Here is a 17,136-nt window from a genome sequence, read left to right on the forward strand (position 1 = left end):
GACGAAAGTCGCAGAGTGGACAGTCTCAGACGGGTGCGCCAGAAAGCAACGAAAACGGTGTAGTTCTCTCCGTGAAAGAAGAGGTCAAGGAGGAAGTAAAGGTCACCGTCAAGACAGAGCTTGACCAAGAAAGTGCGACGAAGCATGAAACTGCAGATGATAAGACGACAGTGACAGGAACAGTTTTGAAGAAAAGAAAAACGAAGAAGGAAAAGGAATCAGAAATGGTACCCTTGAGAGCCAGGACACAAGGGCTGCGCATGTGCGTAGGCGCCCATGTCAGTGCAGCAAAAGGCGTCTTCAACGCCATCAACAACAGTATGCACATTGGCGGCAACGCATTTGCCTTGTTCCTGAAGTCGCAAAGGAAATGGGACAACCCACCTCTGCAAGACGACCACAGAGATAATTTCCGCCGTCTATGCATAGAAAACAAATACGACGCTGCAAAGCATATCCTTCCTCACGGCTCATATCTCGTCAACCTGGCCCAAGAAGATAAAGCCAAGGCAAAGCAAGCCTACGATTCTTTCCTGGATGACCTTCGTCGCTGTGAAGCACTCGGCATCAACCTATACAACTTCCAGTAAGTACCAACCGACCTTAATCACATTCCCATCACACTGAAGCTAACCGAGCAAAAAGCCCAGGAAGTGCAAATCAAAGCAATTTCTCCGATGCCTTATCACGACTGGCTAAAGCACTAACAAATGCCCTTGCCGCTACGTCAACAGTCACGCCTGTTCTTGAGACGATGTGCGGCCACGGAACTACAATCGGCGGCAAGCTTACTGAATTCCGCGATCTCCTCGCCATGATCCCACAAGAGTATCATCCCCGCATCGGAATCTGCATTGATACCTGTCACAGCTTCGCGGCAGGATATGATCTCGCTTCGCCAGAAGGATTCAAAGCCTTTATGAAGGAGTTTGAAGACGTGATAGGTCTGCAGCATCTCCGTGCTCTTCACTTAAACGACTCCAAAGCACCGAGGGGTAGCAAACGTGATCTTCATGCAAACATTGGGACAGGATTCTTGGGCCTTAGAGCTTTCCACAATGTCATGAACGAACCCCGCTTTGAGGGTCTGCCTATGGTTCTTGAGACGCCCATCGATCGACCATTATCCGCGATATCCAAGGGTTCCGCGCAGAAAGGTGGCGAAGAAGACAGCGATAGCGCGGCCGACACTCCGAAAAATAAGAAGAAGAAACAGCCGAAAAGACCGGCTAGTGCAAAGGAGCCTACTGTCGCTGATCCCTCCGTTTGGGCCCGGGAGATTGAACTCCTCGAATCCCTAATTGGGATGGACCCCGAAAGTCCAGAATTCCGTGCCCTTGAAGCTCAATTAGCTGAAGAAGGACGCGAAATGCGAGAGAAACAGCAGGATCAATACGAGAGAAAGTTAGAGGCCGAAGAGAAAAAGAAAACCAAGAGTCCGGGGAAGAAAAGCCAGAAAACCTTGATGGAAATGATGAACGGAGCAGGGAAAAAGGGCAAAACAAACAAAAAGGTTTCAAATGATGATAGTGAAGATGAGGGATGTCAAAGTCACACCGAGTAACGGCGTGCAACTAGCTATGATCGTCACAGCCTGAAAGCACAAATGACTTATCTACAATGTATTTATACTCTGCCTGATTACACTAATGTGTACTCCGTAATGGCGTGTGATATAACTTCATACGCTACTGGATCAAATTGATGCAAAAATACCAACTACAAAAGCAGCAGGCTGCAGAACCACTAATGAAGTGCGTGTCGTTCAGGATAATTTGGTTCCTGAATTGTAATTGAAGTGGGTATTGTGTATGTAGAACTCGAAGCCACAAAAATAGGGCCCAAATGCTGGAAAACGTAGATACACCTGCTGTTTCAATGGAAGATACAGTAAACATGGTATCACACAAATCGCTGTCTATATGAGTGACTCTGCCAATATATGCGAGACTCCTTGGGCACTTCAAGCCAAGTTTCCTTGAAGTGTTCAACTGATATAAAAGAAGATATGAGTGCACTATGCCTCAATATCATACTTGGGAATTCGAAATCCAAGTGTCTAAATAGTTCCCTCCACCTGTTCATTCTGATTTGATCGGAATGAGCCCGAAAACAGCCAGGTGACCCTAGGACACGGAAGGGGGAAAGCGCAAGTGCGGGACGAGCCATTCCAGTGGCGTCCAGCACGATAGAATATAGAAGAACGGTTAAAGCGAGGTAATAACCCAGCCTAACGCCTTTCTCGAGAGGACGCTCTTTCGGGCGACGATTGAAGCTGACTTCCCGTACCAAGGTTTCGTCCTGCTCTATGTAGCTCAGATTCGGCAGATACCACGACCGGTGGCGCTGACTTCAAAGGAGATGGGGCAGAGACTCGCGGCGAGTACACTTTATCATGGTCACTTAAGTTAGCGGTAGAAATGGTAAGCCCATGCGTGCTGCTGCTGGCACCGCTGGCTCGAACCCGGAATGACCGCCGACCAAGAATCGAATCATCGGCAGGCGTAATGTTGACATTTTGACCGTCACGTGTATCCGACGAAGCGCGTAGCATACTTGTTTCCGGATTCGCAACGCGGTGATATCCTTCGCGACCTCGGGAGGGATCGGAGTCTTCTGTCTCCGAGTCCGAATCTGGCTCGGGCTCCCACGTGCCCTTCCGAGCTTCAGCACGCATCTTGGAGATCTTCATATAATTGTAGGAACCAATGCTGCTGATGGTAATTACCAGACCCACAATATTTATGAGTGTGAGCTGGTCATGGAACACCACACCTGCCGCGCTTATCGTGACCACTTCTTTGAAGATACCACAGATGCTCAATGTGACGACAGATGAACGCTTGAGAAGTGCAAACTCGGAAGAGATCATACAAAACGCCAAGATACCCGGGAATATGAGGAGAAAGGTCGCAAACATGCCACCATGGACGTCGCTGAGAGCGACGAATCCCGTAACAATCTGAGATGGGCCTTCCACGGCCAGCGCGATAGTGATTAAGGAGATAAACATGACGGGAGTAAGGAAAAAGAGGGTAGAGAAAGGGTTAGCCGTAGCTGGATGCCGCAGCAAGAGTATCTGTGTCAAGCCCCATCGGAAGCCCGAGAAGAAAGCGGATGCGATGACGAGCAGGAAGCCAACAACGTTGAAAGCAGTCTCACCTGCGACCATCATGACGACACCGATAGTCATTGTAGCAATGATGACGATCAACTTGGCTGACGGGGTTTCTAGGCGGAAGAGGAAAGCAAATAGTAGGACGAATGCGAGAGCAGATGATTTACACATGGTAAGGAACGTGAGAGAGATGAATTTTAGCGACATATTGCCCAGGCCAATGTCAAGGGAAGTTGCTGCACCGCAAGGAACGAGACGTGTGAAATAGAATACTTTGGATACGACACTATTCTCGGACCCATCTTGCTGCCTCATAGGTGATCCGGACGGTGATGACGAAGGCGCCCGCGGGCGCAGCGAAGGAATCATATATAAGATGAAGGATGATAGTGAGAACTGGACAAGCATGTGTAGACTGGTGGTAAATAGCGGAAAGGGAAAGACGACATCATCCTCGGAAAACATCCACTTATTGTACTGCAACACACATTGCCATGGTCAGTTGTGTCACGTTCCTTGAATGCTATCATCTTATGTCCTAGGGGCACCAGGGTACTCACGATTGATATCGCCAACGAAAAGAAGTACCACATCAGAATCAACCCTGCGTTGACCAACAGCCTCCTCATCACGTTTCGATCCGCCAATCCAACCGAGAACACATCACTCTGGGAACCCTTGACCCCGGCGATCCGAGCATCCAACTGTCTCCGTTGCTTTCTTCGCCGCCGTCGCTGGCGTCTCTGTTTTGCGGTAAGACCGGTCTCTTCATCATCTTGGAGGTCGTCCTCGGAGCTCTCGGCGATCGACGAGAGGTCGGACACATCTGCGTCCTCGGCGGCTTTCTGTTCTTCCCGTTTATAGTTGACAGGGTCGGCATTGGTTCTTGGGTTATCGTCCCTCTGCTCGGCCGGGCCTACCTGTGAAGGGCCCCCGGTAGCCGTGAGCACTGAGCTCCGCCGGCGATGGTGATTTCCCGAGGGAGATAGACCCATCCTGGAATGCTAGCTTGTTGGAAGAGGGGAGGGTCTTCAGGGGGGGTGAAAGAGTACAAGGAAAGTGGTTAGAGGGGGAGAAAAAAGAAAGTTTTCGTTAGAATGTAAATGACTCCATCAGTGGTAGATCAACGTGAAATATACACTCGTGGTCCAACGTTCAATTGTCGCAGCAACTGAGGATGGACACGGAAGGGGAGCAGACAAAGTCCGAAAGGAACGAGGAGAATCGGTGAGGAAATCAACAGGGCTGGCCCGGATCGGTGTCAAAGGAGATGAAACTGAGCGAAAAGGGAACTAATGAAAGGAGGGAGGGACAGGAAAGGAAAGGAATTCAGGACCAAAGGAGCAAGAAAGGCCCGTGGAGCAGCATGCAAGGGCGACCGATAGGAAGAAGCATAAGATAGGTAGCAGCAGTAACAGCGACAGCAATCGCCCAGCAGCGCAACGGCCTTTCAGACTCGGTGGAAAAAAAAAAGGAAAAGGAAATGTATGTATGTATGTATATGTATATGTGTATGTATTGTAAGGAGTGTCAATTTTTCATGGAAATTTCGGGGTTTGAGGAAACAAAAAGGAAAGGAGTTGCAGTGGTTTTGGTCGATTTGCAGGTCAGCAGTCAGTTTAGTTTTTGGCTTTTGAAAGAGAGCAAAGCAGTGACACTAGACCCGAACTAGACCTGCTCTCCTGAATTTTTAATGAAAAATTATTCCTGTCGGCATTGTTGGTATGAAAATATTAGACTATGATGACCTATTGACTTATCGCTGAATCCACTTTCTTTCCTTCCCGGTCTTAATCTTACTCTCCACCACCGCCACTGATCAATGCGAATACGAACCAGAACGTCCGTCTTGAATTTGAGTCCACTGCACTAACACTTTAGCAAGAGTCATCCAAACAGCAACTCAAACAGGGGTACGTTTAGTATACTTCGGAGAAGTAAAAAAAAAAAAAAAAAATAAGAGTAAATAACAATAAAAACAAAAAGAGGAGGGGTCAAACAAACTACTCGTAAACTATACAACAAACTTCATACTAGAACTGATTTTGATAGTGATCACACACATCCTTCAGGGTCTTCTTTGGCATCGTGCTCTTGGACCTCTCATCTTCCGGGAATCCTCGTCTGTTGGAGCGGGGGTTGCAGAGATTTGGGTCCCCTAATTTAATTTTGCTCTTTTTGGGTCCCTTTCCGGACGATCCGGGGTCGTCCATTTATTGTCTGTCGGTGCCTTAAGAGAGATATCCTCGCACTGTCGATCCCGCCATTGGTTGGGCCAGCGACCGAAGGTTCAACGAAAGGTCGACTATTGGAGTGGGTGAATGAGATACACCGGATTTACTGTGGTTTGTTGCAAGTGACCGTTCTTTCAATACTTCCGCCAACACACGATTTCCCATTAGGCATCAGTTTTTGGCCTGAACTCCATCTTCGTTGCACACCGACTTCTTGGCGTCGAAGGACCGGCTCAATTTCTTAGTCCATTTGATCCCGTCCCGATCGACAACGCCTGTGATTCGCCACAAGGAATCACCCACTGGGTTCCAGACAATGACATATGATCGGTACGATCTCCCATGCTTTGGACATATCTGACCCGAGGGTCCCATGGTTGATGATGTTGTGATTCCATCACCACGGGTCGTCTCGACAAGTATCGCCCAGAACGCCGCCAGCAAGGATAACCATCAATCATGTCATTATACATGCGTCCCAGGTATCCTGCCCGCTGGTGTCATAGTTTGGCATGGTCGCCCTTGCATTCGCTGTGAGGAAGGATGATGATTTCAATCGCAACACTTCTATACATTCCTCATCAATTGACATTCATCTTCAGCCTCTGTCTGGTTCATTCCCTGGTTGAAACCACTTTGAAACTCAAGTTTAATGGGGGATGATGCCGTGGTAAACATGCATACCTGTGTCCCCTTGTTAGCAAGGAATGTACCTTGGTTTACATTTACTAACCTATCTTTTGACTTTTATGCCGTTCCCCGGTTCGCTCGCCCGAGGGACTCGGCGCACTTCTCCAGCTTGCAAGCTTAAGCAGCAGTGCTTACCTCATTCGACCTGTCAATTGACGACAATGGTTTTGTTAAGCTTCAGGCCATGCTCCCTTTTTGCCCTGGAGCACCGCTCGGCAGCCGATGTGCAAATCAAAAAAGATAGAAAACCAGATGAAATCAAATAAAACCGAATCGATAGGTCAATAAACTCGTGGCCAGCCGCTTCCATCTAATCTGCAGCATGCTGTCAAGGTTAGGTAGACTATGGGCAATAGCCTTCCTTTCCGCCTTGCTTCTCGGCTATAATCCTGGCAACTATACTGCATGGGCTCAGCCCGGCGGCAGAGTAAGTACATAACATTTGCAAACAGCTCATTTTGACAAAAACTAGCAATTACCAATGAGCCGGACATACCAAGGAATATCCGGTATAAATGAATGCAGGACGGGGCTACAAAGAGCCATAGTGTCGTCTACCCAAGATCGTCCGGGCATTTATAAGATATACCCCTTAAAGAAAGCCCACAGTACACCTCACAAAGAAGGTTAAGTACAACGTGTGTCTCATGGTCAACACCGGGGAATTATTGAATTGAACTCACATGTCAAATGTACAAAATCATTAACCCACGCTCCTAGTAACAATAGAAACATGATATGTCTGTCACTTCTTACCACATACCCTACCAAGCACCAAACTGAACCACCTGCTCAACTCCAGAAGTAAACCTCCATAACCCCTATACCTGCGAAACTCCCCAACAGCGACTATACATCTCACCAACCATAGAAACCAGCTCCCGAGCCTGATCAAGGAAACCCTTGAATAAAAGACGAACCAACATCACAAGTCCCAGTACACAGTACACCCTACTATGAAAAACGGACCCCGACACGTCCAATACCTTAACCAAGAACCATACCTAACCCCTCAATCTTTCCCCTCATACACAGATAAGAACCAGCCTAAAACCACTACAAACCACAACAACCCTCAACCCAAAGCTAGTTACCCAGGTACTCTTAGTAAAAAAAACACGCCCTCTAAACCCCCCATAACCCATCCTTCCCAAAACAACATACCCAGAATAGCACTCTACCTGAATTCCCCTCATTCCTGTCCTACCTACCTATATTAGTCCAACTTGCCAGAAACCCATCTATCTAATGTTGAGAGTGGTTTCCCTGGACAGACAAACGGGTAACACGCTGTCGGCACTCAGGCTCCATGCATGCATTAGCGCGGGCTTTAGTGTCTTCATAGGGTGAGTGGGAAGGAACAGCTGCAGGGGTGCGTGTGAAGATCATGGTGATCGTGGGGGGACTTTTGTTTTAGTGTTATGGAGATGGGTTAATTATATTACTTTTACGGAGTGTTTTAATGTTGGAATTATTTGGAGGGGTTTGGGTGATTGCGTCAGGGAGGGTGTGCTTTTTACTACAGTTTTTTCTTCTGTTTTCCTTTGGTACAGGTTGAATCTAACAGCATTGACTGTGATGCCTTCTGTTATCCTAGGTTTGAAAAAACAAAATTGCAAGTCGGTCATCTCATTCATGAAGATCTGTTTCTAAGGGTAAATCTAATGGATAAGCCAAAACAGATGTTAAGGCTCCGATCCAACACCATTTCATCGCATCCGATGCAACGCATTCCCGAGCTGCAGTTATACAGGACGCATACAGGAGGCAGCCTTGTATCCCAGCACCGGCAAACCCCGCATATTCTCTCACTTAGATAGTAAAGTATTCCCTGCTTCGTTTATATCACGTGTACCTTCCTCATGGTTCCTTCAAATAGTAGCTCCGCATGACCTCTAGTATGCTTCACATGGAGGGATTATGTGAGCATTCCCTCTGCCGCGATAGTCCCCTTTCCCGGCGTGGCGCTCATGGGTAGTTTCATCCCGTGCGACTTATATGGAAAGGAGTCCCTTCAGTTTGGCAGTTAATCGGACACGTTATATTCAACCACCCTTCCTTGGTCCAGCAGCTCCGGGTCCTGGAGACGGGTTCGGGTTGGTAGAGGCTTTTGCGGAAGCCGACCGCGAGAAAGCATTGGCTGTACCAATTGTCGCACTAGCGTTACGCAGCTCGATCTTCTTACGTTCCATTTCAAGCTACTTGTAATTAGCGTTACTTGCGTAAGAAATTCAGCGAAAGGAGTAAAAGAGTGTCACATACCACCTTGCGCACTCTAGCAAGAGCAGCTGTGTCACCAGCCACCAAGGGCTGACAGTCGTCTACACGGTACGGCGCGGCGATTGACACTGCGTCGGCCACGATTATGCTTGGTCCATCCCATCTTGTGGGCATTGTGCGGCTAAATGCATCGAAGATATCCTGGGCTTCGCGAGTAACTCCCTTGCCACGCTTCGCCTCACCCTCTTGCAGTTTACCAACTGCATTGGCCTCCCGAGCCTTCAGAGCCCGAATATCGAGCGCATGGACAGGTGGCACTGCATCAGCAAAAGAAGGTCCTTCCGCGCTGTTGGATGATGGTGCCAGTGAGAGAAGTTGGAGGGACTGTATACGCGAGATCGGGATGATACGATAATCGCCTGCGGTCTGCTTAGTGTCGGCGGCAGTGTTAATAGCAACAAGGTTTGTGATTGGGCATGCTGTAAACAAAGTTCCCTCGATTGTCGTGGAGACCGGGGCGGTAGTGATGCGAACGCTGTTGCGATAACAATAAAGTTAGCAGCTGTCTTGTACAAAGCGGTGTTCGGTTCAAAGAGTATCATGTTCTCTGAAAGGCGCCACAGAAGACAGAAGTTTAGAGCAAGTAGCTGCTTACCGTGCGCCGATTGCGCCGCTCAAAGCGACCTCCAAAGGAACCATAGCTCCGGCCATTCCCTGACCTGTGGCACCAGAAGCTCCTTGCGATGACGCTCTAACTCCGGCACCGTGACGCTTTTTTTCTGCCATAAGCCACCCTCTCAGACCAAGCAATTTTCAAGCTTTGTCACTTGGGATGAAAAAGAGAGCCAGACCCCAATGATGGAAGAGTGCAGCTGAATTGATTCTTGGGGGCCAATGAAAGTCCGCCTTGCACAATCAGCCCAGCAGGGACAATAAGCTACACCAGGCGATTTCCACGGTAGTATAAGGCGCCAATTTCTCGGCCGCGGGGTTATAAGTTACTGTCGATTCGCAGTAACAACAGGAGCTGGTGCCCCAATTAAGCAAGGTGGGACGTAGCCGGAAGCTGGGAACGTGATAAAAGGAGCGGCGGAAACAACACAGAAAGAGAAAGAAGCCCGTCGACAAGGATATGGCCAAGCAGACGAGGATACTGTCTCAGACTGCTGGCGCGTAGTCAAAGAGAGGTGTGGTAGTGTTGCGTCAAAGGATGCCAGCTAACCCACTAGCGATAAGTTGGGTGAGGTCGACGTTCAGGTGCACCACCAATCAATCCCAATTCGGCTTAGTTCGGGCGGAGACAATACCGTGACGACGGGCTGCCCTCATCAGTCCTCAGCGTTCGGAACACAGCTGACCAGAGAGCTGCTAACAAGTCATCTCTTGATTTTTACAAGTCAATATACTTTTTACTTTTCTTCATCACCTAACATGGTCTGCTATCCACTACGCTATCCATCATGAACAACATCAAAACATATTCATTCAACGTTTCCATCAGTAAATAGTGGACTAAAACATTTAAATACAGGGTGAAGAACCGATCTCTGTTTTAATTTATCGTAATCATTCTATGTGCTGCGAGAGCTTGACTAGCCCTCACAATTTTGCCTTATCCTATTACCATCCGGGCCCAGGGTAAAGTTTCACGTCCAGCGCAGTGTCGTATCCTCGTTTAATTTAAGCAATGTAGGTAGAGGCGGACACATTACCACCACGTCCAGTCCAGTTGACGTGGATGTCCTTGCCCTCAGGGTAGGTCTCGTTGGCGTGCTCGGGCTTGACGCGGAAGGTGTGGGCACCGAAGTAGTCACGCTGAGCCTGCAGCAGGTTGGCGGGGAGGTCCCGAGTGCGGTATCCGTCGTAGAAGCTGAGAGCAGTGCTGAAAGCGGGAGTAGGGATACCCCAGAGAGCACCCTTGCTGACAACGTTTCTCCAGCCGTTCTGGGCCTTGGCGATGGCTTCGTTGAAGAACTTGTCGAAGAGGAGGTTCTCAAGGTCGGGGTTCTGGCGGTAGGCGTTGGTGATGTCCTTCAGGAAGACAGAGCGGATGATGCAGCCACCACGCCACATAAGGGCGATGGAAGGCTTGTTAAGCTTCCAGCCGTACTCCTTGGCAGCCTAAATTTCAAATAAGTAACTGCAAAAAGCTAATGTTATGTGAGCCAGGATAAAGTGGGCTTACCTCCTGCATGAGCATGAAGCCCTGGGCATAGGAGATGATCTTAGAAGCATAAAGGGCCTGCTCCAGATCATCGACGAAAGCCTGCTTGTCACCGGTGAATTGAGGAGTGGGGCCTGGGAGGAGGCTGCTAGCGCGGACACGCTCGTCCTTAAGGGCACTGAGGCAACGAGAGAAGACAGCCTCACCGATCAGGGTGACAGGCATACCAAGGTCAAGAGCGTTGATGGCGGTCCACTTGCCGGTTCCCTTCTGGCCGGCCTTGTCAAGGATCTTCTCAACGAGGGGAGTGCCGTCGTCATCGTTGAAGCGGAGGACATCGCGGGTGATTTCGATCAAGAAGGAGTCCAAGACACCCTTGTTCCACTTGTCGAAGACTTCGGCGATTTCGTTGACGGGCATGCCAACACCACGCTTGAGAATATCATAGGCCTAAAGACGGTGTACGTTAGACTTTGCGTGTTAAACGAAGAGTAGTTCGGGCTGAAAAAATGACGTACCTCACAGATCAGCTGCATGTCACCATACTCGATACCGTTGTGGACCATCTTGACGTAGTGGCCGGCACCCTCATCACCGACCCAGTCGCAGCAAGCCTCACCTTCGCTCTTGGCGGCAATGCTCTGGAAGATATCCTTAATGAAAGGCCAGGCCTCCTCGTTACCACCGGGCATGAGAGAGGGACCGTAACGGGCACCCTCCTCACCACCAGAGACACCGCTACCGACGAAGCGGATGCCCTTCTCGGCAAGGTACTTGGTACGGCGGTTGCTGTCGGGGAAGTGGGAGTTACCACCATCAATGATGATATCGCCCTTCTCAAGGTGGGGCAGGAGAGACTCAATGAACTGGTCGACGGGCTTTCCAGCCATAACCAGGAGCATGATACGGCGGGGACGCTTCAGCTTAGCGCAGAACTCCTCAATGGAGTGAGCACCGACAATGGACTTGCCTGAATAGTAGTCAGCTTGGCTAATCCTTCCACAACCAATCAGTCAGTTTGGAATCTCACCCTTGGCCTCATTTTCAAGGAAGCGGTCAACCTTGGAGGTTGTGCGGTTGTAAGCGCAAACAGTGAAACCGTGATCGGCGACGTTCATGATCAGGTTCTGGCCCATGACGGCCAAACCGATCAAACCGAAGTCAGCACTAGGAAGAGGGCGCGCCGGTGCGCCGACATTGATGCCGGCCAAGCGGGCGCTGAAGTCAGTGGGTAAATTCTTCTGTCAATGGATGGGCGAAAACAAGGCAGAACTAGGGAGAATCATCAAACAGATAAAGCAGGAGGGAAATGTATGAATCTGGATGCGATCCCATATCAGGCTATGACATTGGGAGAGAACCAGAACCTCATCCAATGGATTGTCGCAAAGCTATCCATCGTCTTGGGCTATGGTCCACAACCCCAAGTTTCCACGCCAAATGCGTGAGGATTGTTGTGAAGGCGGGCGATGCCCACCATTAACAGGGAGGACGATATCGGGAGTGCAGCACGGAGGGGCGGTCATAATGACCTCAAAGGGTACTTACACTGCCTGGTCAGCCATTATGAGAGAGTGGGGAGGACTTTTAGTATTAAGGAAGTAGTATGTATCAATATGACTGCCCCAAAGAAGGTAGACGGAAGGATGAAGATATAGGTAAGAGGAAGAGGAAAGGGAAGAAAGGAGAGAGAAGAGACGGAAGAAAAGGGAGAAGCAGTTCGAAGATGTCAGACCCGAAAGGGCTTACGGAGCAACTCTTCCGTCATTCGGTGGGACAGAAGAGGGTGAAAGGCGGGGCAGTAAAAGACCATGAGGAGCAGAGTCGTCCGGTCCGGTGAAATAGTTGGTACTTAGTATACATGGGAATCCCACGGAATGCAAATGATTGATTTTCAGAACAATAATGGCTTTGGAACGATCATTTTAATTTGTCTACAATGCCTATTCTATGTCAATTGTATCCCCTCGGTATGATACCTTCAAAGAAATATTGTCTATAGTCAGTGACGCATACATGACTTTTATTTTTATTTTTATTTTTATTTTTTAACGGTACAGTAGCTTGCTTCGGAGATGACGGAGCATTGCAGCTGTACCGATGGCGGGGCACATGGAGGGGCAGAAGCGCTGCAGCAAAGGAAAAGCAACAAAAACCGCCGCAGCGAAGGTCCAGGGTCAAGAAAAAAAAAAAAAAAAAAGGAAAAAAAAGAAAAAAATCAGGTACCTTCGGTGAAGCAGATTCGGGCTCGGATCAATTCATGTCCGGCCCTTCTACACCAACAACTTCACCACTGTCCCCTCCGGAAATTTGTCTCTTTCGGGCTTCATCTGTCGGCAATCAATGTGTACCCCCGTAGATAAACACTCCTCCCATTAGCCGTGGGATAATTTAATAAGCTTATGGGATTATTATCCCACTCTCAGGACCGCCTGATCACGTTGAAGGTCGGCTATTGCCTTGCCGAAAGAGGAATAGGGTGGGGGTGCAAATCCGTTGGGGCTGATGAGACAATGACGCTATCGTGAAAGAAATGCTGACAAAGAAACTGTGGCTGCACATATGTGGCTGAGGAATATTATTTCTCCGTAGATAACTGTATCTCTACGGCAAGCCGGGCGGACCACTTAGGTCTTTTTTTCCACTCCGACGCCTAAGCAAGCCTTCTTCCCCGTTCGCATCTTGATCAAGATCTGGGTGGCCGACCTAATTCTCGAATCCCCATCTGAACAATCCAATTCTTGAGATAACAAATCACACATCTTGTATTCTATCCTTAAGTCACTTCTTCACTGACCCTTCGGTTCAACTCCATACCTCGAAGGGATATCCAGTAGTCCCATCGACTCAACCAGCCCGTGAAATCGCAATACCATCTAGTACTACCTCAAAACATTACATACCTCCCTTAGGGACACCGATCTTCCGTCTACATTAGAATTCAGGACCCTTTTCAGGCGTGACGTCTGGCGTGAGACTGCTACGTCAGTCAAGCCCTGAAGGTACGTGTCTGGCTAATTTGCATACGGCGCATCACATCCATCGTCTCTATTCGAACTCTCCATTCATCATGTCCTTTCCGCCACCTCCAGGTCTGAAGCAAGCACCGTCCTCGCTGCCACCGCGGCCACCAAACACAGCATCTCCTTCCCCTGCATCGTCTCAGCCCGCATACTCAGCTGCGCCGTCGTATTCGTCCGCAGGGACTAGCAATGGATATGGCAGCAGCGGGCCTCGGACAGGCTACAATGCTTTCACAGCATTTGCGCCACGCTCCGTAGCTTCTAGTCAACCTTACCGTACCAGTAGCCCCGTCGTATCCGCTCCACCAACCACCTCAGCCGGATACTCCACCCCCACTACGGCAGGCTACGGTAGCTACTATTCGCAACCACAACAAACATACCAGAGCGGAGCCTCGTACTATGGCTCTGCCCAGTATAATGAAAACACATATGGTCCGTCCGTGCCTCGGATCCAGAATCCCTTTCCCGCTGCGGGAGCTGACCAAGCAAACAATTATGGTATGCACGGGAGGAACTATGGGCGCAGTGAGTCTGGTTTAGATCCGGAGACAGAAGCACAAATTGCACAGTGGCAGAGTGCCTATGCGAACAGAGACGAAACACAGTCGACGAGCAAGGTTCCTGGTCGCCGAGACGGATACGCGGTATCCGGCACTGGCTCTGGTGTCAATACACCCTCCGGCACCGCTACAGCAGCTACCACCCCGGCACCCGTTGCAGGCCAGGCCGAGCCGCAGAAGACCGTTGTTCGGGCTGGTGGTGGCCAGACCTGGACCGACTCAACTCTTCTGGAATGGGACCCCGCACATTTCCGTCTATTTGTAGGAAACCTTGCCGGCGAAGTCACGGACGATTCGTTGCTGAAGGCGTTCGCGAAATACACTTCCGTCCAGAAAGCCCGAGTGATCCGCGACAAACGCACGCAGAAGAGCAAAGGGTATGGGTTCGTCAGTTTCAGCGACGGAGATGACTACTTCAAAGCTGCGAGGGAAATGCAAGGGAAGTATATTGGGTCCCACCCTGTCCTGCTCCGCCGCGCCACTACTGAGGTCCGTCCGGTGGCTAACTCAAAGAATGGGAAGAAGCACGGCGGTGGGGGTGGCTCGGGAGGCGGCCACGGCGGAGGAAAAGTCAAGCATGATGGGATCAGAAAGCCTGGCAAGACCAAGGGCGGGTTGAGGATCATCGGATAGTGCGCAGGTATTAGACTGTATACGTATGCTGAGCGTTTCCAAGATAAAACATAATGATACACATTTGAGTCCTTTACATCCTTTACATCAACGGTTAATACCTGAAACCCAACGTGGAGCATCAAATTCATCTCATTTGCTCATCAAAGGCAATGGATATATCTTCAATCTAATCAAAATATGATACAACCCCATCAATTCACATAAAAACACATGCACATCATAATATCATCTCATCGTATCCCAAAAAGCAATATATAACCACATAACAAGAACAATATAAACACCAATATTTTTGCAACAACGGAAAACAACATAAAAAATACCCAAAAACCAACATAAACTCATACCAAACCATAAGACATAACCATAAACATAAACATAATCAGCATAAAAGTTCTTCGCATCGCAGTCGTAATTCCATAATCAAAACCTGTCTGACCCGAGATTCACAGGTCGTTGTGTATAGCGTAGCGTAGCATAATATAGAAATTTCGATCGGCAGTGTCCGAGATAATTAGGGGTGTGTGAAGAAAAGAATTCATAGCGGGTCGGGCCTGAGTCGGGTCGTCCCGAGGTATGAATGAACAGTTGCGACATCGTGCGCCGTAAGATATGGTGGAGTAAAATTCAAAAGTCGGAGAATTTGTCGAAGACTATTACCCCTCTTCTGCGCTTTCTTCATCGACGGCTCTCTTCTTCGAGAAGAATGATACGTGGTTTTGCATGGCGTAGATTCCGAAGCCGGCGATGGCGAGGATGAGGAAAAGGATGATGATGATGACTGCGATGGTGATGTTCCTTTTCATTTTGGTGATCGATAAATATATATGCAGTTATTTGTTTCGCAATATAAGATTAAATTAAGGCCCGTCGGAATGAAGATTGAGGGATAAAGAAGGAAGAGATGAAGATCGGATAAACAATTGATCTATACAATAAGGTTATCGATAGATGAAATGATGGGGTGAATTGATTTCTCGAAACCCCCAGAAGCATTCCAAGGGATATCAGAGCAAGAGAGGAATGGAATGCATGGGACTCTCCAGTATAAGAGGGAAAACGAGGTCGCACGACGTGGCCCAGCCATGTTGATTTCAGACCTTTGGTGGTGGCTGGACGGATTGGAAATTAGCTTATCATCTTGGATGGATCTAGAGTGAGTGGGTCGACATGCACGTGTTGATTGGGTATCTGATACATAAGCTGTCAGGCTAGTTCTTAGGCGCTCCAGGTACCAGGGACTTGCTTGGTCCCAGCCTCCGGATTTTTGCCCTAACACGGGATGGAGAACTTGCTTGGGCATGCTGAGGTAGCCCCGTCACAGCGCCTGTTTTTGCCCTGTTTTATGGTCAAGGGCCGCTTGGATCTAAAGCTAGTAGCAGCTCGCTCGAGTATCGACCTTCGTTAGATCGTGTACCGCTTTACTCCGTACTTGGAGATTCTAAGTTGTCATGGGTCTAGGTCTACGGCAAGCCAATGGGCCAAGCGGGAACCTTCAGTAACCTAAACAATGCGATTTTTGCTGGCTCTCATACATGCCATATAAAATCCACAGTCGACTATGTCCATTGAGTCTAACCGGTCATTATAGTGTTCCTCTCTAAGGACTTGCCAGTGTACAACAGAAGATATATTTTACCTGACTTATAATATATCTCCAGCGTCGCCTTTATTGTTCTTCAATGGCCGGGGTGTCCGTAAGCCTACGTGATAAAGATGGGTTTTTCGGTACCATTAAAGTGTTCAAGCAGTAGAGTTTAAGTCCTTAAAAAGTTTCTATAAAATTAAAACTCGACAAGTTGCTATACATGCCGAAGAATTTACGTACAAGCATCGGGACGATATGAAGTACAGACATTTGTTAGGCTTTCTCAAATAAAGAACTTACGGGCTACATAAGTACGTTCTGCTAACAAGTCCTTAGTCATTACTTACCAATAAACTAGGCCTTGGTTAGCAGTATATATCCATTTTGTTGGTGACTACATAGATACAGCTGATTATGATAGGTCGACAGCCTAATAAACTTGCATCAGCTTGTTCACACGACTGAGACGACAGCTCAGCCCCTGTGGACTACCTCGCATTCTACCGATCTAGATGTTTATGGTGAGACATGGGACATCTCCTCTCTTGCATAACCCGGTATTCTCGAAAGTCTGAGAAAGGCAGGTGAGAAGCTTGGGAGGGGTCAAGGCTAGCCAAACCAACTACGCAAACTGTCTATGTTAATTCGATGATATACTCTAGAAGAAGTCTTCCGGTGCCGGGGAATTGTCAGACCTTCCGTGCCCACAACAAGCTGGTAAACCCATGGTTGGCTTCTAGAAAGCTGCAATCGTGGATTGATAGACTCCTTACCCAACAGGGAAAGTGGGTCCGAGAAACACTACATCGTCCAGACTGAATGCCGTTCACGAATCCACACAGCAGAATGGCTAATCGAGGCCAAGTGGCCAATCCTCGTATCTTCCTAGATTAACCAGGG

The 17,136-nt window shown here is 48.7% G+C and overlaps 4 protein-coding genes across 4 annotated transcripts; 1 reads left to right on the forward strand and 3 right to left on the reverse strand.

Moving 5' to 3' along the window:
• Positions 1-727: 727 nt before the first annotated feature.
• F9C07_2055307 (triose-phosphate transporter family-domain-containing protein) lies at positions 728-5,331 on the reverse strand (the record flags this gene model as incomplete). The annotated part of the gene is made up of 4 exons (XM_041289585.2): positions 728-915; positions 2,557-3,595; positions 3,679-4,122; positions 5,182-5,331. 4 exons carry the CDS (start codon positions 5,329-5,331, stop codon positions 728-730), a joined length of 1,821 nt encoding a protein of 606 aa, XP_041142622.2.
• A 2,756-nt stretch (positions 5,332-8,087) lies between these two features.
• F9C07_3059 (anticodon-binding domain-containing protein) lies at positions 8,088-9,048 on the reverse strand (the record flags this gene model as incomplete). The annotated part of the gene is made up of 3 exons (XM_041289586.1): positions 8,088-8,240; positions 8,305-8,797; positions 8,918-9,048. 3 exons carry the CDS (start codon positions 9,046-9,048, stop codon positions 8,088-8,090), a joined length of 777 nt encoding a protein of 258 aa, XP_041142623.1.
• Positions 9,049-9,524: 476 nt separating this feature from the next.
• Positions 9,525-12,572, reverse strand: F9C07_2277341 (6-phosphogluconate dehydrogenase, decarboxylating 1). The gene is made up of 5 exons (XM_071510239.1): positions 11,975-12,572; positions 11,457-11,593; positions 10,945-11,396; positions 10,448-10,876; positions 9,525-10,383 (listed from the first exon to the last, which is right to left on the reverse strand). The coding sequence occupies exons 1-5, from the start codon at positions 11,989-11,991 to the stop codon at positions 9,943-9,945; spliced, it is 1,476 nt and encodes a 491-aa protein (XP_071363728.1). The 5' UTR covers positions 11,992-12,572; the 3' UTR covers positions 9,525-9,942.
• Positions 12,573-13,496: 924 nt separating this feature from the next.
• On the forward strand, positions 13,497-14,645 carry F9C07_3057 (RNP domain protein; the record flags this gene model as incomplete). Its single annotated transcript, XM_041284683.1, has 1 exon — positions 13,497-14,645. One exon carries the CDS (start codon positions 13,497-13,499, stop codon positions 14,643-14,645), a length of 1,149 nt encoding a protein of 382 aa, XP_041142625.1.
• Between the last annotated feature and the right edge of the window lie 2,491 nt (positions 14,646-17,136).

This window comes from Aspergillus flavus, chromosome 2 (genome assembly GCF_009017415.1).
Source record: "Aspergillus flavus chromosome 2, complete sequence".
Taxonomy (NCBI): Eukaryota; Fungi; Ascomycota; class Eurotiomycetes; order Eurotiales; family Aspergillaceae; genus Aspergillus; species Aspergillus flavus.